Source organism: Pholis gunnellus (genome assembly GCF_910591455.1).
Source record: "Pholis gunnellus genome assembly, chromosome: 19".
NCBI classification, from domain to species: Eukaryota; Metazoa; Chordata; class Actinopteri; order Perciformes; family Pholidae; genus Pholis; species Pholis gunnellus.
Window position 1 is genome coordinate 12386967 of NC_136546.1, and position 23416 is coordinate 12410382.

Genomic DNA, 23416 nt, shown 5'->3' on the forward strand with positions numbered 1-23416 from the left:
GGGGTCTGAGAGCCCTGGTGGGAGTCTACCATGAGTTTGACCTTATTACAGTAATTTTAGGCCTAATGTACCTGGGACACTCCTTTTAATACTCCAAAGACTTTTTGAGTTTAGTTTAGTTATCTTAAATGATTCGGTCGTGACAGGGCTGCACTCCCTATAAGATATATTAGCATTCTGACGTTAGCATTTAGCTCAAAGCAGTGCTGTGCCCAAGTTTAACCTCACAGAGATGCAAGCTTGTCTTGTAAGACCAGAAACAACAGTACAAATATCTTTGGTGGTAGGGCTCTGTTCAAACATATATATCATAATATATGTTATTAGGCTGTTAAAGTTGAATAATAACAGCTACAATAATAAGCTGTAGAGCAAAACACAAGTGAATTAATGTTACATTTATGACATAAACACTTATGCAGGCTGAGGTCGAGGGGAGGTGTATGGTTGGTATGTTTCGAGGCAAAGTGAGCGTTACTGTATGACGTCTCGGTAGACTATTCAATAGTATATGGAACAATTGGCCGTCAGTGTTTTGGCGAGTGCAGTCAGATGACAGATGAGATCTCTCATTAGCTTGCCATCAGCTGATCTGCCCATGTTGTGGTCAGGCAGAACTTACTCAAGCTTGATTTAGATAGCTAAAACGTCGTTGAGGTTGCTTCTACTACCAGAAACACTAAGATCTGCCCATTGTGTTTGAGCAGGAGGAAAGAAAGGCTCTCTGTCTGATCAGTTTAGAGGCTCAGACAGCAGTTGACAAATCACAGCTTTCTAATAGAGTTCTTCTATCCCCTCTTGCCCTGAAGTGTATCCTTCAAGCCGCCACTTCATAACAAATGAGTGAATAAAATATGCTGCACTGATGAATATAATTGAACTACTGACTGGACAATGATGAATCTTGAGGGACTGGGGGCCTTTTAAGCACTTCAATCTAAAACTCTGCCTCTCTAACACTTTCCTCTGGGATCACCGCCTTTCACTGCGGGAAGGAAATCATTCTGATAGCTTGCACCAAGTTTGATGGATCAGCGTCTCCACAAATACAGTACAAACCCAGGACAAAATTATTCCTCCCAGTAGTTTGACTACAGTAGAAAAAGACGCACCCGGACCTCTTTCCAGGAAACCTGTAATGAGTATTGTCAGTTGGAATGCAAAAGGAATACGGGCAAAAATCCAGGAGGAAGAATCAGGCCGCTGGATTGTGTTGTGATGACTGTATAGCCTTATTGGCAGAGACCAGACGGAGCTTAAGTGAAGGGAGAGGTCCCTTCCACAGGCATGATGAACGTTTTGGCAACATGGCTACAAATGTCCCTTGTGTCGAGTCTGAGTAAGTCCATCCTGGAATGAAATCATGGCCACACACACATGAATACACAGACACACACACACACACACACAGACACGCACAGCCTGCAATTTGTTCAACTATAAAAGTTAACACCTGTAACCAAAAAAGAAATAAAACTGTAGCAGAGACGGAGACTCTAGTAAATCATTTCTCATAATTCATGACACACTTGGACTGCTACAGTATGTAGTACAATTTGACACATTGTACAACATCCTACTTCATTTCATTACTGATTAAAACGTCTGCACTGAATAATATTATTGTCCATCACAAGTTCCAGAGACTGAAAAAACCTAAAGTGATTCCGTTTCTAATAACATGACAGAGAAACATTGCAAAATTCACCGTGAAGTATTCATTAGTATATCATTTATTTGATAAACTAATTAAAGTATGTACTTTCTGTCTACAACGGTTTGAGTAATCGTTCAAGCACAAGTAAAGCGAGCAACAGATGTTCTTTGTTCTTCTTTTGGACCGACATCATACAGTTCTGACACTGACTCGTGCACAAAGTTTAATGAATAAATTCAAAAAAACTTATTTAATATGGTGAACCGCACCCATCTGATCCCCTCAGTAAGATGAAACAAGCAGAAATGCAGGATTTGACCTAGAAAGGATGTCTACACACAAACACTAACTGCAGTGAACACAAGAACACACAAACACAGTCAGCATTCTCTCTCCCTCTCAAAACTTCCAGAAAACTTCATCTGTCCTCTCTTAAAGCCTGTGAGGCATCTGGGAGGGACCGTCAACGCTCCGGCCAGTGAATTACATCAGCTATGATGTCAGTCTTTGGGCTCCCACTGCACCTCATGCGCCCACACCCCTAAAACTAGCAACTCAAAACACACATGCAGGCTGAGGTATGCGCATCTACATGAAGGTAAAACAGCACACAACAAATGTTACGTTACTAATGAGACAAACGTCTTAAAACACATGATTTTCTCATGTACACAAAAATAAGTCTAGTTGGAGAGAAGTGACAATATGTTTTGATTTAATGGTTAGGTGCACTTTGCTATAGAATGATGCAATAGGTGGCTGCATCATTCATGGATGAGTGTGAGTTAACGGCTTTCTCTCTATACCCTTCTCTATTTTTGCACCTTCCTTTCTCTCGCTCTTTGCTTGCCTCTCTGAAAAGAAACATTTCCCCTGAAAACTCTGCTTCCACGTAATATTTATTTAGTTCCTCTCTGTCTAATAACTCGGTGTAAACTCTACATTCCTCAGCCTAAGCTCTCCTGTCTGGGCTTTCTCAGCCCATCTGGCACTCAAAGAAAGTAAAGACAGACTTAAAGAATGATTTTGAAACAGTATCTGAGCCAAATTGTTCGCCATTTTTATGCAAAACCGACGGCAAGCAGACTCAGTGTTTGTATTCACAAAAGGGGTCGACTACTGACGGACGCACTGGAAAATGTATCTCCACACCGTCCTCATAATTTGATACCGTTTTAAACAAATACTTTCTGTAATTTAATAAAAAATTCCATGACAGATGATAAGAGTAAAATATTTTTGCTGCTACATATATACAGTATACCAGCAGTTCGCTTTTCGTACAAACTGGACTTAAACTAATTGACTTTCCTTCTAAAAAATGCCCATTAAAGTCTGTTTTTGGGTGTGGCGTTTCACCATCGGGTTGACCTCAAACTGAAAACACTCTGGTATACCTGATAGAGCAAGATTATGGTTGTGTGTTTGTGTATGCCTGTGCATGCATGTGTGTGTGTGCGTTTGCTCATGCGTCAGTCTTTTGATGTGCAGCCTGTCTTTTGTTGTTTTCCGTTGTTATCAGAGAGATTCCCCTCTCTTCCTGTCTCCCACAATGCATTGCTGTCTTTATCAGGCTGCACAAGAGGTAGAGAAGTGCTGGGATGTAAAACCCCTCCATACCTTCCACTTCACTATCTTCTCTCTTTTCCCCTAAAGTGCATCTCCCTTCCTTTCACTCCCCTGCTCTCATTTAATCTCTAGCCTTGAAATTATTTTCTCAACTTCAGTTGTTTTCTGTTGTTTGTCTCCAGTTTGTAGTCCTTCTGCTGGTGAGACAGGTTCGGTGAGGGAATGATCAGCTGGCTGGTTCATTCGTAGGTCAGTTCAGACTTTAAGGGTCCACTCTGTTCCCAGTTTAATCGGGTAGAGCAGGGTCCTGGTGCCACGGCTATCGAGTCTGTGTGTGAGTACGTGTTGTACCCAAATGGATCTCAGCAGATCCACAATCAGCTCTCATCATGTGGTGCCAAGAAGAAAAATATCTTCTTTTTAAGGCAAGAAGAGGAGTGTGAACTGTGAAGGGCAGGAAAAATGAGACGTGTGTGTTCAAAAGGTTTGATTATATTGACTTGAAGACAATACGACTTGGTTTTGTGGACGTGACATCAAATGGTCTGCCGTCTTTACTTGTCTACCAGTCAGTGCACAAGATTTAAGAATTCCTGACCCCCTCTTTTCTGTTCTATATCTTTCCACGTTACTAATTAACTTACAGTACATGTCCACAGAAGCAACGATTTCAACAACCAAATTACTCTCCGTTAGTTCACATGCCACATCAACTCCTACGCTCTGTATCTGTGCTCTGAAGAAGGTATTGGGTTACTCTATAAACGGACAGAATCGCTTCATTAAATAGCTTATTAAATAGGTTATTTGACGGAGTGGTATGTGACATATCTCTGTGTTTTAAGTAGTGTAGGGTTACCCCTTCCCCTGGGCCATAACATATTATGAAATGCGCAGGTTGCTTTGTGCGGGGCCCGGGTCACGGCCTGCTAAATATTTAGGGAGGGTGTACAGGCCCCTGCAGCCCTCCCAGATTGAGGGAGACACGATAGAAATGGCAAAGAAAATAAACAAACGTAGGTCTGGAGATAGGAGGGTGCTGCTGGAGATGGACAGAGCAGGTTGGTGCACATATGAATTTAAGTCGGAGAAAAAAATGTTGGCCAGTTAGTTACTGGCTAATAATTATCTCAGGTTACCAATAAAAAAGAATGTTCATTGTGTCCTTAGAGTATCTTCCAAAAGGCCAAAGACAGTCGTCTTTAAATACATCCACTTTATAAACACAGGTTTATAGAATAGTCTACTAAACATCGAGAGCAATGAGGCCTACCTCTGTGTTCATCAGGTTTGACTATAATCTCTATTAACAGATTTTGCATCCATATGCAGAATCTGTTGGCAATGGGACAAGACTGGTATTGGACATGTTCTGTTTTCTGTTCGTAGTCCAGTAATGTTCACCAATTCGTTCGAACGGGCTTTAGTTGAATGCTGGTAAAAAAAAGTCTGTGTGGAGAGCGAATGAGGCGGAACGCATTGGCCGAAATGCAATCTGGAAATCCATCGGCTATTGTCTGACGATGAGTTAGCTTTTTATTGGTTTAAAGTCAGCTTGTAAACTGGCTACTTGTGAAACAATCCTGTCGTACACGTCGTCTCTCAACTCCAACTCCAGTCTTTCATCTTTAGCTGCAAATCGGACTGTAAACAACAGCACACGGAAAAGGAAGTCATGGCCCGGATATTTGCTGGCTACAGCGGAGCCCGGAGAGGCTTATCCGACGTCAGACCGATAGCCGATGGGTTCCGAGATAAATAAAGACACTTTTGAAAGGGAGGATCAGAGAGAGATCAAAAACAAGATATTTCTTACATTTGTTTGACAAATTCAAAGTGATAGTTCTGCAGATGCTCACACACATGGATATGATTAGAGCTCAGAAACTGTCTACATCTGCACTGAAGTGAAGCATCACACACAGACCAAGTACACATTTCAAAAATGGGTTTTTGTATGCGAGTAGAGATTTACATGCAATCACTTGATGGGTAAAGAAATAATGAGGGGAACAGGGCGACAAAGAGTATGTTGGGTGTGTGTGTGTGAGAGAGATAGAGAGAGAGAGAGAGAGAGAAAAGCCCATGTAGGTGTCCCCCATTTGTTGACAAAGGGATTATTTGAGGATCAAGTAAATCTTGCAAATCCATCAAGACAACTGCAGACAAGAATCTGCACACACACACACACACACACACACACACACTGACAACTGACCCCACACAAACAAGCTTACCTTTGGCCACTGCTGAAGAAACAGAACAAAATCCCAGACACAAACACACACAAACATCACTTCCCCTACCAACCACAGGAACATCACCCAAAGTCACACACTGTAAATAAACAGTTTTGACGGGACAGATACACACATATACACACACCTTCTGCCAGCGTGTTGTCCTCTGAGTGTCCATTCAGACTGGTCATGCTGGAGATTAGTCCATTTTTCTCCAAAGGCTAAAAAAGACACAGAGAGAAGAGACGCTCAAAAAGGTATTTCAAATACAAACTTTGTTAAAAAAAGTGCATTAGCATACACAAGGGTAAATTGGTGGTTTCTTTTCCTTTGAAGGAATAGTTGGACATTTTGGGGAAGACTGCTATTTATGAAAGATTTCTACCACTCTCAGAGCGGTGTACAGCCAGGAGGCAATTAGCCTAGCTTAGCAACTTCCCCATCATGTTTTATGATCCACGAAGCAGCCTGCCAGAATGCTATCAGATCCTTATAATGGTGCCACTACGATTTGCATCCCTTTTATTTAAAGATTAACTTTTTGCATTTTTTTGCCATTAGTGGAAGTGTGTCGTGGCAGACAGGAAGCGGAGAGAGAGCAGGGGGCAATGACATGCATAAATAGTTTTTTAGCAGGCGGTACAATTCATTTTTAACAGACAAAAACAAGCTACACAGAAATCCCTCAGACATAGTCATATAACAACATCACAGCGAAAAGGAATATTATAAGAATAATGATCAAAAATAAATGTTTCCATTATAGGAATGGTGTGTTAACAAGTAAATAACACAGTGTCTGGCTCACAGCACCTTATCAGTCGGATCTGGGTCCTTTTCCTGGTAGTGACCAGCTCCGACTGACAGCCGTACAATGGCAGGCAGGCCAGAGCTTTGTCTGTCCCGGCCAGGGGAGAGGGAACCAGAGCCTCCCCACAGAGCTGCTAATCTAACTAATGGACAACTCAGGCTCCATTCCCATCAGCCCAAACTCCTTCAGGAAAGCCCTGAAAGATGACACCACAGAGGAGACTCTGCCTGGGACAGGTTGGGAGGGACGTACTAAAAGATGAGAAAACAAAGGTGAGAGCTGGTTTATGGCGGGGGAGGGACGGTCGTCAGCTGGGGGGGATTTAGGGGCAGCTACATTTTAAGTCCAGTCCAATGTCTGCTTTTGTTTGCAATTGTAGATGTAATCAGACACATTAACTCCAAAAATACAATACATCCACATAATACAACCACGCCCTTTACCCCCGTTTAATCCCTTCCAGGCGCTCCAGAAACTCAATGTTCGGTCACAATATAGCTCTGGACTGTTTCCCTAAATTTGCAGCATGAGATCATTTCCATCTGCCTTTAATATTGACACATTTTACTAATCAAAAGAAACACCACACTTGCAACCCATGCACGAGCACGCGAGAGCCCTGTAGGACTTGCAAAATGTGTCTGCAATTTGCGAGTGACAGTTTATTTGTGAAACAGGACGCTGCCTCTATTTGGGATCTGCATGAGTACTAGCAAATAGCTTCAAGCAAGTCGAGATCATTCTTACATATTGGAAGTAAAAAACTCATTGGCTCAAACGTCTTTCACACAGCGTAGGATGGTGCCGTCATTTTTGTCCTTTGAAAGCCATCAGGACCTCTGATCAGATTTGGTGTGGGAGCCATCGGCAGGCCTGCATCAACCCCGCCCAACCCTAGTCTACCTCATGACTGGCATTCCCAGCATTCTTTGCCGTCAGCCCACCTCCCCCAAAATGGCCACCCTTTGACCACCTCTGTCCCTAAGTTACCTAATAAGCCCCCTCTGACCCCGTCATAATGCCACTCCTTCTTCTGGCCGTCAAATATGCTGCTGCTGTTTTCTCACCACAGCAAGACTCAGGTTCAACAGAGCGATGGCAGAGAGTGCTTCGGGACGAGGATGAATGAGCCTCCTGCGTCATTATATAATCAGGGAACCCACGATCCATGGGAATTACATCCATAATACGTGAAGTCAGATAAATTGTCTCAGGTGTGCTCACTTGCCTGGAAAGACAAAAATCTGGATGAGGTGGTGAATCTCGCTCATCTCTGTGGACGGCATATAGATAAGATATAAGAAGTGTATAAGAAGTGGACGTAGTCATCGTAACGCCACCCATTGGTTTGTGGACTGCCGTTATGAAGCCTCGAGTTCTGGAATTTGGCCGTCACCATCATGGATTATGGCCTTTGCCATTTTTACTTTTTGCAACTGTTAAACAGAAGGGACTATATTTGGAATGCGGAAGAGTGACGTAGAGACGCTGTTTACGGCTCTGGTAGCTGCTGCGACCTGTCAATCACAGTAAGCCCGCCCTAAAGCATACTCTGCTTAGTAGTCTATTTTACTCTAAATGGGACCATCATTTACTAAATGAACATCATACTATAAACTCATGTTTACAATAGTAGCTGAGGTAATAAATCAAGTGAGAAGTAAGATCATTTTCTCATAGACTTCCATACAATCTGACGTATTTTTGCTACCAGACGAGTGAAGCCCTGCTGGCCAGAGTAGAGAGAATTTGACGACACTCTCACATTGGCTTCACTCAGCAGAACCGCAGGTTGCCGCCTGGTCGACGGTCAAGACAAGATGGATTGTGGGTAATGTAGCCAGCAGGTTTTGACAAGGAAGAAGAATGCATGGAAATGAAAAAAGACAATGTCTCCGGTTCTGCTGCGTGGTATCTCACGCCGTTTTTTCCCCTTTTTCTTAACTGTCCATTGTGAGTCTGTCAATTCTCTTAATTCTCATGTAATCAGGTAAGGAAGGAGGATTTATCCTCATAGGTAGGATCGTATCCCACCCCTAGAGAAATGATTGAGCATGAAAGGCTGTGTTGGTATGACAATTGCAGTTTTACTGAACCTAAACTGAACTGACCCAAAAAGCATTGCGTTGACTGAGCTGCTCTGAATTCCTTTTGCGAGTTCCCAGACTGAATATTTTGAAGCTTCACTGCCAGTAGTGCATTTTTTTACGTCTGCTTGGTCAGCAGGGTTTGCCACAAAGACTTTAAGACAGACTTAGACCTGCTGGTCACAAAACAAAACATCTGCTCAACAAAACAACAGCAGGGGAAAATGTGGTTTTCTATGTAATGTTATCTGTTATTCAGGAGCAACTGTTATTGTTCCATTTGGCAGCATTACTTAACACGTCTAGATAGAGGGGCGTACAGGAGAGATACCTTCCCTCATGTGCAGGACGTACGTTCTGTATATGTAGACGTCTGTGTGCTTAGTGATGTGTGAACATGATATTCATTATTCAATTAACAGGTAGCACTGAAGTGTCAACTATCTGTTAACACCTCCTGCTCCCGTCTCTCTTTTAACCTGTTTGAACTCTTTATGTTTGTTCTCGGTCTCATCTTCATTTATCACAAGAGGCTACATACTTACAAAGGATGATTTTATCTCCCTGCTTCCCTCTTTGGAGCCTCTTTCACTGGAGTGTTTACACATTAGGCACTTGGCATCCGTCTGCCAGCAGTCTTGTGTGGCGCTGACGGTAATTGCTGTGTCACCATTCAGACATATTAATAATCGCTTGTCTTATTACAATGAGTGGCAGACAGGTAAAGCCCAACTGGACAAATACTTTAACGGGTTAAATCATAAATCCTTGATATCAACATCAAAGAATAAGGCTGGTGATATTCTATAATTTTCTTTTTGTCAACAAATCTCTAGAAAAGACCAAAATCAACAATGAATTGATCCTTCTGGCTGCGTTGCCAAAAGCCTGATTCAGCTCATTCTTCTGTGTCATTGAGCTCCAATGTTGTCCACAAACACGTCAATGAGCCACATCGTTGCACTGGATGACATATTATTTCATTATGATGAACGTGGGCACTGTAGTTTATTTTGAATGCTTGTGTATTAATCTGCTACTGAAAATAGTCCCAAACAAAGGATTTTTTTACCCCTATTTGAGCAACATTTACTAAAAACTACATGTGTCCAGCTGTTTGAGAAAATCACTGAGCCGTTTTCTAAAGATCGTCAATAGGAACCAACGAGTTTTAGGCTCAGAGCCACAGACAGGAAAGTCAAAAGGCAGACCCATTGATGGTTATGATCTTTTCATGGTATTTAGAATAATCATACACCTAGCTACACGGAAAGTGCTGGCAGATCAGGGTTAATAACTTGACAGAGCTGTGTTTTTACCTATTCCACCTGTGCTGCAACATTACATTTCCTATATCGGCCTAAGCTAAGGTAGCAACGGAATAATTTGCTCCTGCTCTCAGTTGCGACAGCATGTGAATACTGACTTTCTCTGTTTTCATGACACTGAGCTTAACGTTTAGCACACTACACCAAAGTTCTTTCCCAGCAGCAAGATCTCTTGACAAGGACATTTGGGTGACAAGAGCTGGTAAACTTACTCAAACTTCAACAGACTGATCATATCTTGCTGCCCCGTAGGGAAGTCTGTGTGTAGAATTGTCTTTCGTGCTCCTTGATGACAAAAAAGAATACTTCAAAGCCAAATTAGTGAGTCCACTTTGTGCAATAAAGCTTTCAGATAAACTTAAAATCCTTCCCTCCTGATTGTCCACAATGACCTGCAATTTCAGAATCAGCACTGGAGGAAAGATTAGATTGTCTCTTTTGTTATGATCTTTTCTCTCACTTTACTACTCTTTCTGCTTCACTGTTATCCTGAATTTATCTTTTATTCTTATTTTCTCTCATGTGCCTCCCTCAGTTAGGCTACTTCCTGGCTGCACCTCTACACTCCGGGAGAGAGACGACCCGCTGTCTCCTAAATCACTCCACAAAGGCCAGCGGAGGAGATTTATATCCCCTAAACCAAACACAGAACGCAGGAGGAGGGGGTTAATGGAAAAGAAGAGGGTGACGCAGCTGGCAAATTACATCTCAAGCGCAGGTCCCTTGTCTATAAGGAGAGGCAGCGAGAAGAGGCAGAACTAATATGCAAAAAGTGTTTGGTTGACATCTGATCCACTCAAATAAAACAGAAGAGCCTTCTTGTGGGTGAAATTGACTTAGGAGCTCACGTGGACAAAGACAGTAGGGTCGTTGTGGTTTGGAGCTCGCATTTGACTCCTTTTATTTCGTATCCCTGTCGTGATTTATACAAGCTACAGTCAAGATGGTTTGAAGCCTTTAAATATGGGGATGGAATATATTTGAGAATCCTTGTAGAAACAAGCAGCTATCAGATACAGTAGGCTGATATCTTCCAGCTCACCATGAAACTAGCTGTACTTGTCAACACAGGGCGCAACGATGATGAAGCGGAAACAGCGGTCGTGGATTCGCTCCATCTGGCCGACGTGGTTTATTGATAATGACTCAGCGAGGTGCTGATGAAAATGCACACGGTGGAAACTTAGCCGTGTAACGCTGATTCAAAATGTCATTAACTTTTAACCTTGCACAAATAAGAAAAGAAAGTGCAGTGTCACTCACATTAAATTCTGCTGTCTCAGTGAATGACTTTAAATAACACGAGCAATCACGGTAGGATTGCTCCCAAGTGAACATATGCACACACGCACGTAAACTCTCAGTAGAAGATAACAGGCTTAAAAACTCTCTGTGGGGTCGTAGTTTGTACGTGACGGTTAACCTAGCGACCTCTGACCTCTGAGGTGTAGACAGAGTCTCACAGCAGACGAAAGGAGGATGACGCCGTTGGAGGGGGCGACTGGGAGAGGGGAGAGATAAAGGCAGAGAGGAGCAGGAGTGAGAGGAGGCGAACGCAGAGATGGGAAGATAGAAAGAGAGAGGAGATGAGAAACAGAGCAAGGAGGAGGAGAAATAGACGGCAAGAAAGTAGTCCTAATGTTAACGACATATTAAGTTCAATCATCCTGTTGGAGTCTATTGTTAAGGCTTATTATTTTTGGTTCTTATTCATTTTTTAACGAGGAATATTCTCACTACTTTTTAAAAAACAAAAATTGGGCATAGTAGATTAGGCATCAGAGACTCTATCAAAGCAGTTACAGGAATATTTAAGACATTTTGGGAATTTGGCTTCTCAATCTTGTTGGATGAGAAGATTGATATCGCTCCTATGTCTGTATGATAAACATGAAGCTACAGCCAGCAGCCGCTTAGCTTCTTACATTTTTGCTCTACATTAAAATCTATTTTAACCTGCATTTTTGCAAGCTAGACATAATATTCAAATGAACAGATTGAGCGAGCTCTATCTATAATTTAAGGAGAGCATTTAGTAAAGTTAGCTTTAGCTTCCCCACGTGGATGATGTTTGGCCAATAGTAGCCGTGTAAGTATATCTCAACTTCACCAATAAGCTACTCGAAGCAGGTTTAATCAAATTGCGAGAGGTATTTGCTTATAAATATTTCACATTAGTCTAATGGGAGGTTTCAGGGGCCTGTGTGACCATCATGTCTGTCTCTCTCGCTCTCCCTTCATGTCTCTTCGCCCCTGCCAGCCCCCAATCTATTATGCCTGACCCCCACATTCAGTACATACCAAAGATCAAAGCCCGACAAGAACCCCAAAGAGCACTCTCACTGTTTCCACAATCCTTTAACTCTGCTCAGGTGCTCAGACAGTAAGTACCTGTGCTCCTGTGTGTGTGTGTGTGTGTGTGTGTGTGTGTGTGTGTGTGTGTGTGTGTGTGTGTGTGTGTGTGTGTGTGTGTGTGTGTGTGTGTGTGTGTGTGTGTGTGTGTGTGTGTGTGTGCAGTCCAGAGCAGTTTGAAGCAAAATAAACCGTTAATAATAATAAATCTGTCAACTCTTCACTCGTGAACACACAAACACAAGCTTGATATGGAAAAAGCTGTCCAAAAGTGAGGCTGCCAACTTTTCTATTAGTTTATCTTTCAATTAATGAATGTCCTTCCAGTCTGGAAAGAAGTGTTCTGCAATTCATGACACAATATAACTTACCAGTTCAGGATTAGAGTGCTCAAACTAAGTAATATGACAGTTTTTAAAAGAGTTTTGGGTTCGGCCACCTTGAAAGTCACGAGAGGGTTGCCAAAGTACTATTCCATCATTGTGTGGGAACGCAAGCACACAATTTCACTGGAATCCATCCAACGTTTCACCAACGGACACTGGCTTCCTTAGAGCCACGCTGCTGCAACACCTTGTATATCGAATCATTAGGGCCAATGCATTGAAAGGACTCAGTCTCAGTTTTATAAAACACTTCCAACACAGCACAGCTGTTCAAATGCTGTGTTATTTTACTGTAACGGTCAACGGTCAGACATGTGAAAGACTTCCAACTGACTTGCTATTTGCATTTAAAAGCTTTAAACGGTATAGATCTTTCTTTGCAATGATAACTTTGTGGCCCATCACTGTGTAGCCCTGGAAACAACATCAGTCTGTTTGCATGACAGTCAGCTGTATTTGATTTCAGGCCGGTTAACATACATGACGTGAGAAGACAACTAGAGGCAGACTGAATTAGATAAATAAAACAGCACAGGGACAGACCGAGTAGAAAGAAAGAAATGCAAAACCAAAAGACTGAGTGACCCCATGGAGTCACACACCTGTTAGCTGCCATTTTAGGACGACATATCAAACCAGGTTGTCCTCCTCTACCTACATCAGTGCATCACTAACCCTTAACCCGAAGTCTCTATACCTCCCACAATTGGTCTGTTTTTCATCACCCCCATCCCTTCATCTGTGCGGCTGCTACACTTGAACAGCAAACGGAGCCAAACAACAACAACGGCCCGCATGGTCGCCGGAAAGACCCCCCAGGACACGATCATAATCAGGCCACACAGGCCAGCGTTTGACCCCAGGGGCCTGCCTCTCTAACTGGGTTGAAATAACAAATCCACCCCCTTTGCTGACCCTCCTGTCATGAATCTCTAAATATCTCTGAGCCCCGATAAGCATCTGAGCTCCAGAGTCATATGTGAGAAAAGAAGATGACTAGTGCGAGAGGGTGTCTGGAACGCATACAAACGCTTTAAACATGGCTTTAATTAGTGAGACATTTAAACCAGACTGTTATTTCTGGCTTTAGGCCTCAAATTACTTTTTGATTATTGCCCTACTAATGTCTATTTGTTTAAAGTATTGGCACAGAAACAACATTCAGGGTCAAATGCGTCACTTCAGCTTGGAGCTATCCAAATAGTTTGAAGAACAGATTTTAGGTATTTTTGGACTGTGGGGTGTATGTGGCTGTAAATCAGCGGCAAGAGGGACATTAAATTAGGTTAAAAATACAATAAATACAGTTAGGGGAAGCGATAACTAGCATAAGTGGATTCGGACACATTATCTTAAAGGAGCTGTATTCAACACTCCGTTGAGAGGCAATCGAAATGCTCCCACTTGCAGATCTTGCACTATGAAGTTATTATTGATCAGCACAGAAAATCAAGTCTCACTATGTTAAAACATGATGCATGTTCTGTTTTTATGCATTGTTTTATGATCCAATACTGTTTGGACTTGTATTTAATTACTTAAAGATGTAATTCAATTCAATTCAATCATTTTTAAAACATTTAAGTCAATAAACTAGCTAACTTGAAGTTTGGTTATATTTTTGCTGGATTAATGTAAAGACTGGATGGAAAACAGAAACACACTACAAATACCAATCCAAACAGAGACAATCAAACTATTCACAAAGGGCAAACAACTATTGCCCTAATGGAACCAGCAACCCCTTTCACCTTACATGCAACCGTTTGATCCATTCTTGGTATAAAAATATTGATTAGTTCAGCCTTTAGCACGGGAGCAGATATTTACCTGTCAGCCATGAGACATGAGGAATTTGTTATTTCTATTTAGTTTTTCTCACATGTTGTGGGTTGTTGTGGGTGCCATTTAACGTTAACACAGTTAAAGAGACATGTGAAAGAAATCAGCTTTAAATGGAAGTATGTTTTCTTACCAGAACAACCAACTCCTCAGTGTTCCTTGTCTCATTACTTTCATTTGTCGGCTTAGCGGAGCAGGAACAGTAAGGGCTTTAATCCACTAATGCAATTACTTAGTCTAAACCAGATTTACCGCCTCATGGTTGTTTCCCTTCGTTTACTAGTCAAATTGAAGTTTATCTCCACGTCTGTACAAAATGTTATCACTTCATCAGTTTATCCTGTTACACATTTGTGTGCAATTATCATTATTAGCATATCAATTCTTCAGCTATAGCCAAAAATGTCTCATGTGAGGTCACAGAGACCTTTGACCACCAAAATCAAATCAGTTCAGCCATAAGTCCAAGTTTGTGACAAATTTTCCGCCTGGTGTTCCTGAGATATCGTATTCACAAGAATGGGACGAACCGACAACCCGAAAACAAAATGCCTAAAAGTACGCTAGCTGATGAAACCTGTTGACGTCTGAGCAGCTTCTCTGGGAATTACCGTACAGTCGGACTCGAGGAGGAGGTAGTAGTCCTTATTTTAATAAAGCAGTGAGCAGTTGTTCGCAGTCTAAAACAACAATTCCATTCACCTCAAATGAGTAAGCAGTGACCGCCTGATTCACTTCAATGTTCCTAATTATCCTGAGACAGCTGGGCATCATAAGACACGTGTTACAGAGTCCAAAAGCAACAGTACATACAGTAACGTATGCGCTTTTACTTCGTGAGGTTAGCCATGACTCTTCCAATTACAGTTGGAATCTGTTTTGCTGTTCATGCTAGTTAGAGCCGTAAAGTAAGCCCTGTGCTCTGACCTTCATGTAAGTATTAGTACTGAGCAAAATGTACGGTACTTGTATCAAAAGTAAAAGTTCTCATATTATGCAGCAGAATGGCCCCTGTGAGTGTTATATTATATTGTTGGTATATTATTGTTGATGCATTTATATGTGAACAGCATTTTAGGTTGTATCTGGTTGAATTTTAATAATAGTTGAATTTACAGTAGCACAAAGCATCATATTCTATATCCTTATTATAGATCATAATCTGCAAAGTAACTTCTAACTATAGCTCTCAGACAAATGTAGTGTACGTACTAAAAGTTACAATGTGTTTCCTGAAACGTGATGGGAGTATAAAGTATAAAGCAGTGTCAAATGGAAATACTCAAACAGACAGCTTATATTGAATTTGAATCCTTGAATACATGAATTCACCACTGTCGTATGTTTTTCAAGTCAATGGGTTTTACTGATGTTTGACGGGGATTATGATATACAAGCGTTTGGTCAATACAGTAAATCTCAGGCACCTCAACTGTAGAGATAAGGGCGGCTCCACCGTCCTGTATACTAACCAAGAAAGCAGCTGCACCGAGGCAATGATTCACAGTTTGTCCTTCAAATGCTCCGACTCCCACGTGCACCGTAAGCACACCGGTACAAAACACACACACACACGCACGCGCACACACACACACACACACACACACACACACACACACCGTGGCCTCACACATCTTCCACTGTGCTCTGTGATGCTGTTAGTGCTGCATCAGGACCAGAGCTGATGAAAAATGGATGCGGGAAAAAAAGAGCAACAGAAGGCAGCGAGAGAGGTGAACAAGTTCATCGCAGAGGGGACGAGCGTACCTCTTACAGCCCTAAATAAATTACCTTACGTGGGCCAGAAAACCCAACAATGCAAGGAGACGGATCTTTAGCTGACAACAGAGAATCAACTGGATGAGACGTTAGATTGAATGTTCATGTTTTCCTGATTAGTGACCTCTAGTAGTCTTGTAGATGATAACTGTTCTTACTCAACGGCGGAAGTAACACGCCGCAAAGTCTATCTGCCTTTGCACTTGTGATATCAAGTGCCATATTTCCGGATGCAATTCAAGGGCAATTCAATACACATCTTAAGTGGATTTTGGCCATACTCCAAGTCCACATGTTGGTGGTCTAGCATGTGAAGCAGCTTGATGACGGCTCAAAACCACTAGAAGAATGACTTGAAAAACCTATTTTGTTTTCTTTCTGCTGACAATGACGCCAGAAAAGAAATTGCTCACAGGGGTCGATTTCGAAGGCAAATTACCAGTTTGTTGTTTAGCTATGAAAGCTTGTTGGACCTGGCTTACTGCAGCAAACTGGGCATCATGAAAGAGCCATTTTGTTTCAGCAGATGCAAGAAGTGACGTCAAACAAAATGGACAAACCTGGTGCATTTTCACTCTCGTTTCCACTGAGTGCAGAGCAAAGACCTAACAGGTGCAAGACAAGATAAAAAAGATGAATCATGGAGCTAAAATAGAAGACGGCGAAAGAGAGTAGAGGGAAAATGGATGAGCAAGTCCACAGAGGCCTGTGATGTAACAGAGGTAAAAGATGCTATTTTGAGCACAGTGTCGCAGTGGAGGACTCAGCATAGACTTAAACAGAAGGAGACCTTCAATTCTGAACCCACGAGACTCTTTGTGCCTCATCAGTTCCAACTTAAAAACATTGATAAGGGAGTAAATATCTTTAACTGAAACAACGATCTAATTATGCAGCGAGACATATCCTCCTTCGTCATTCGAATCTCAGAGCATTCCAGCCTCCTCTGCTGCATGAGGACACAAAAAACTCTGCTAAAGACGCTGATGTTGCAGAGTCTTCCAATCATAATGATTGATTGGGACAGAGGAGCTGTAACAGTCCCCGTGGGGCGCTGAACAGGCCGAGCCCTGCTGGCCAGACCTCACATATTCAATAGCTCATCATTACAACAAGCCGATGCTTCTCAGGGGGGATATCCCCTCCTCACACCTCCGCCATCAATACTGAGGAGAAACACTGATACTGGATGGTCATGTGAGTTTATGCACTGCAAAAAGTGTACCGTCTAAATTGAATAAAAGCGTTTTCCAATTTGTGTTAACGCAATTCCGAGCAAAGCCTCAGCATGAGCACGGCACCACAGGAAACACGTCAATATCCGAAACAAGTCTCCTTTGCTTTCATCTCTCTGGCATCGCTTCAAGTCTCTCGTTCCCTCTTTTAACGACATTAGACATTAAACCGAGTGTGTTGGCCGGAGAGGAAATAGAAGATACAGAGCCCTTTCATGTCTGAGAAATATGTCTTGTCAAGCTTTTCTGTCCTCTCAAGTCATCTCACACTCCTCAGATTTATGTTGCTATAGCATGACCCACGGGTTGAGACTCACTGCCCTAAATCACACGGATTAGGATGTAATGTGGTCATATATAGTCTCACTGCATACATACGTACATATAGTAAATACTGCAGGGGTCATAGGAAAATTAAACAACTCTTTAAGATTTTTCTGAGTTCAAAGTTGAAACTAATAAGAATTTGTTTTGTGCATTTGAACAAACCAACAGCTAGAACCAGATCTTTTAAACAAAAGGTCTATAAACCTAATTAATACATAAATGACGTGCTCTTTTACTGTAGTCAGTGTCCTCTAACTTCTAATGATTCGGGGAAATTGTTTTTGTGTGTTTTGAATGGAGATGGTAAAGATGAGCTGGGAACAGAGCACAGACACTGTATAAACAAAAACAAGCACTGCAGACCAAAAAATATGTAACACTTTGATGTTGATGCCATTTTGGGATTTCATATTGTCCTGTGATCTCATCATTAGATCAAATTATTGGGTTGAAATCTAATTGGTAGGGGAGAGGAACAAAAAAGCTCAGTTTTTTTCACATCCTCAAACACACGTCTGTTTTTTACTGGCAGTAAATCTGAGCGATGGAAAATAGAAAGCCGGTCGAGGGACAGATTCATTAGCAGAGAGCTACTTCCTGTTGCACTTCGACAAGAACAAGAGAAAAGAGAAGAATAATCATCATTATTCCAGTTTTCTACTACAGTTTACAGAGCGGTGGTAATGGATCTGCTGCAGAACATTCAACAGTGGATGTATGTTTCACACAACTTTATACTATTTGAGTTCAGCAGTCACTTAATGTTTCGGAACATTTTTGCAAATTTTGTGACTTCAGATGTATAATTCATCCCAATGAACAAAGCTTTCACGGACCAAATAAACACAACTGCTCTAAGTAACAGTATGCACACTGAAAGTACAGTTTGGGGGTTTAGTTTGCTTTTTTTGCCGGTGGGAAACTGATTTATATTGGTATATTTCATAGTGTATTTTGTCCTTTTACATACATTTTCTTTCTTTAGCTCTATTAACTGAATTTGTCTGACAGAAACTCACTGAGCTCAACGTAAAGATGAGCTGGTTGACACAGATAAACCTCTGGAGCAGTAAACTATCATTGGCTGATAAATAACAGTAAATCATTTTCTAATATTCTGCATGTAGTTGTCTGTTTCCTCATAGCTTGTGAGCAGTCTCGGGCCTGTTCATCACATGGGGATTCTTTGCTAATACTAAAACAAACACAAACATTTGAGTTTGATTGCATTCTAGGACTCTTACAACACAACACAGCTCAGGGCACGCAAACCAACAACCTTTGAAGTCATTCTTTTCTATTTACTTTACAATATTTTTTCACATTAGTCATGCTTACACAGACGCTGCAATTCCTTGCTTGTTATAGACTTCATGTACATGACTTTTAACAAATTGATTTGTCGGTTATTTTTGTTCTGATTTGCAATCTGATGAAGAGGAGTTCCCGTACCTTGACCTTCACAGGAGGCAGGAGGGAGGACTGAGGGAACAATCGGCTGATTCATCTGCCTTTTTGTCACCGTGGCAGGTCCCTCTCTAACTCTCTCTCTCTCTTTCTAGAACTCGCTCCACACCCGTCCCCTCTTCCCACCCAAAACGCTGCTCCACCCCCTCCCCTGTTGGTTCCTTCCTCTTGTTTTGGGCCGGTGCACACAGGGGCCCCCGGCTTGTCCCACTCCCGGCCCATCCTCAATGGACTCTCTGTTTGACCCCCCCCCCCCCCCCCCCCCCTCTGTCTCTCTTTGCTAAACAGGATAATCAGAGCCACAGCAGCATCTGATCAGCTGCAGCTCATTATACAGGAACGCACCAGCCTTAATTAGCACACATTACATTACATAAGCTGATGTTGATCATTGGAGTCAGGTGGCTATCTGTGATGTGTCTGCTATTGTGAGTCTGTAAAGGTCACTCTAGTAACATTACCGTAAGATTTTCCATGCAGATTAAGGAGCAATTTAACACCTGCAGAGATTCTTTTCTTTTGCCAACGCCAGTCTTTTAACTTCTCTCCTTGCTGCAGTGTTTCAGAGGTGTCAAAAAGTGGGGGTCAGTGAAACCTAGCCTAGTGTTAAATGAGTCTTTAAGCGTCTATAAAATCCAATACACTGCCAGTGAAGAAAGGACCTTTTAGCGTATAGCATGCAAATCAAATTGTTAACAGTTTGTGATCGCTCTGCTCAACATTTATTTACAACCCACATTGGAACCACGACATCAAACCCTTTTGCAGGGATGAATGTCGGGCAATGACATCGCTGTGTCTGATGTTGTGTCGTCACTTTGGCCGTCTGTGACACGCCTCTCTATCTGCATGTAATACAAATGTGCATGGTTGCTGTTTAGAGATGTTTTGCGGTGCGGCCTCTTACATATTTACTTACATTTCTTTCAAACTTTTCTCACCAATCTGCTTTTTTTGGACACACTGGGTCACACCGGCCACGTTGTTGAGATTCAGTAGGAGTGCTTCTCTGTAAACATCTGCAACCTACAGTTACCCATGGCATCCCTCTCTGTGTGGATCTGCAGAGATGTTTATGTGCATCTTTACACAATCGCAGAACTATAATTCCAGCCTGATTCTTTTGTAAGAAGTGAAGATAAGCAGACTGTTGCAGTGAAAAATGTCTCACAGCTTCATAAGTTAAAAGTAACATCTCAAATGAACCATCATGTAACAAATGCCAAATATTGCAAAAGCGTGGCAGCTCTATCTTTAACGGTCCTGCCATGCTTGAAGAGAGTTTGAAAGATTGAAAACAGAAACCTACCAACTTGTGATGAACACAACACACTACACGTGCCATGTCATGTCTGGAACATGACGCTAGATGTCTGTTTGGGAAATAAAAGCTTAGTATTGACACCAGACTGAAAGACGAACACAGATTAAAAAAGGTCATGGCAGCATGTTTAAAGTATGTCGACATACAATCGAACAATTCCATTGTGACTTAAACATGTTCATGCACGATGTATCTCCTCTTGTATCCATGCGGTACATAATAGCTATAGCTGATGGGAAAAGGCAACATTTTGGGAATGAAAGCAAAATGTCTGGAAAACATTCTCAAATATTTAGACGAGATGAAATAACATTAATACAGTGTTATATAGGTCACAACATTACAACCTTCAGGAAAGTGACTCAGTTTCTATGTAAAGACACGCTTGTATTATGACGTTAATGTGATTATTTTGATAACAATTGACAGAGGTATGAGAAAGGCGGGTCGGTGGGGAAGAGAGAGATATTGCTAAAATTCCTCTGTGGAGTGAGGAGGATATTTAGTGACTGTGTATCAAGCAGGAAGACTCCATCCGCTGTCTGTCACCATCAAAACATTCTCCAGAAAGATGCCCCCTGTGAGTGATATAGTATTTAATGATGGTTAATGCGGATGTGTTAATGTATAAGTAACATGTGTCTGGTGGATGCAGGATCTAGTTTGAACTACTTTAAACACAGAGAGGTAGTTTACTCCTGTGGTTCCCAACATAGGGTCGGAACACGTCCAAATGGTCACAAGATAATTCGGGGTCGACTAATGTGAGAGGAAAGAAGTAAAAACAATGCTGCACACATCTGTCTTCCTAAAGTAAATTGGACTTTTTATCTAGTCTTTGTTATTTGTGAGATTTTGGATAGTTGTACTTATTTGGGCCCAAAAGTAATTATTTGGCAGCAGCCAAGGACAGCACAGTCATTGACTAACAACCTGTCTAGACACAGAAACTGTATCTCCCCGTCCGCAGAATCACAAAGCACAATAGACGGACTCAAGTCGGACTAGCAGCTTTGAAACCTTTTACATCATACATTCCAGTGTAACTGGTAAAGTACGAGCGAAAACACTGCCACTGCGACGATAACAACTCAAAGCTTATCAAAACATCCAAGCGCCAGACGGAAGAAGCCAATTCACTGGAAAACAACTGCACAAACAGGCCAGCATGTAAAAACACAAGCCAACAACTCACATCCTTCAGAACAAAAACTATCTTGACCAAATGTTGAAGCCCGCTGTGCCTTCTGTCTCTCTTAATGTCTCCCTCAGTGTCATTTTGACCTTTTTTGTAACCTTTCACTAAGAGAGACGGGCCATGAAATCTGACCTGCTGACCTCCGACGCACAAAACAGTCAATAAATCCAATAAGTTATATGAGGCATGAATAGGGCAGGTGGCGAAACATGCTTAGTCATTAGCAGGCTCCTTCCAAATATTTATTCACACGACGCTGAGCAAATTTACAGCGAGGTAACAGTGCAGAGTCAGCAAGATCCCAGGTCATGTTAACACTTATATGCAAGAGTTCAGTTGTTGTATTCTTTAAATTGAGCATAAAACAAGTTTATAATCTGGTATTCTTTATCAATAAAGTCTCACAGTGCTCACAGTGTCCTGTGCTGCTACTGGGACTGTTAAACAGGCTGCCAGCTGTCAACTTTCTGACTTGAGTTTCGTGGACTGGAAAGACTGAAAGGGTCCTGCTTACATGCTGGGTCCCCATCCAAATACACTGACTGAGTAAGTGGCTGTCCTGAGGGTTTTTATGATTTAAAGCTCTTTTATTCTGTCTGAAGTTCATTTTCATCACATAATAATACATACAATAAAATATATGTATATCAAATTCCTGTTTAGTTTCTCATGTTCATAGAATTCTACTATATATTACTAGTTTCCTCTTTAGAAAAAGCTACATGACACTTTTCTGGCCCTGCACAACTGTCAGAAGTTTATGATTTTCTGTGTGGTTAATGTTTTATACTTATATGCAAATAAAAACACAGTCAATGTTAGACTGCTTTGAAACATATTATATGATTTCTATTTTTGATTTTAGTAAACAAACAAAACTGCACGATAAAAAGGAGCGCAATCACGAGGCACATGCACGTGAACCTGTTATTAAATCAAATGGGAAATGCCTTGCAGTCTATTTCAATCATGTTTCATTGCTCTCACGTGCTTCGCTCAGAATCTCCAAAACGGTCGAAAGGAAAGATCGTGATTGTGGTAGTTCGTGACTCAACGTGTAGCTGAGCCCAGGTCTGGGTCTAAATCGGTACCGGGGCTGCGCAGCTTTCGTTTTATTACTGCGGGACTGCGGACAACTCGAACCATTACTCAGCAAAAAACAGCGACAGGCGCACATGGAGGCAGTGCGCTGCACCACGTTACGGATGCGCACAAAGTGGGACATTGAAAATGTCGCGGGAGGGGGAGGGGTGGGGGGGGTGGGGGGGGGTGACGACAGGTATGTTAGTAAACACACACCAGGTAAAACTATAAAAAAAAAAAAAACCCAGGAAGCGAAATAAACGCGACTAAATGAACATCCATACACACGCCATGCTCTCTCGGGTGTCCCCGCTGTGCAGGGAGGTCTGATACACTGTGGCGAGGATGAAAACGATTAGGTGTCGGCTGTACCTTGCTGTCTAGGACGCTGCTTCCCTCCTGGAGCGCATTCACCTCCGCACTCAGCTCCCCGGCGGAAGCAGAAGCTGAAGCTGAGGCATCCTCCTCCTGGCTCTTCCCGTCCCGCTGCACTGAGCTCTCTGCTCCCATGGTTAACGATCACAAAGATGAACTTCAGGCTCCAAAAAAAACAACAACACAACAACAACAACCCTCCAAGATGGCAACGACTGGGTTACAGCACGCGAGTATCCAAAGCGTCCAAACGACGAGCTCTACAGTGCAGCTCCGCCCCGGGATGGCCTGGATGTGGAGTGATGTGAAGAGTGAGGACCAGCTCACTTTTTTTTGCAGGACACCCCCGCCTCCTC

General features: G+C 42.2%; 1 protein-coding gene across 1 annotated transcript in view; it reads right to left on the reverse strand.

Moving 5' to 3' along the window:
- Nucleotides 1-23195, reverse strand: part of akap12b (A kinase (PRKA) anchor protein 12b) — a gene marked incomplete at its 5' end in the record, with an annotated part of 39371 nt that extends 16176 nt beyond the window's left edge. Inside the window, 2 exons of the mRNA XM_079180632.1 lie at nucleotides 5612-5687; nucleotides 23058-23195. Of these exons, the coding sequence (XP_079036758.1) occupies nucleotides 5612-5687; nucleotides 23058-23195 (214 nt within the window). The remainder of the gene's footprint in view (nucleotides 1-5611; nucleotides 5688-23057) is intronic.
- Nucleotides 23196-23416: the final 221 nt, after the last annotated feature.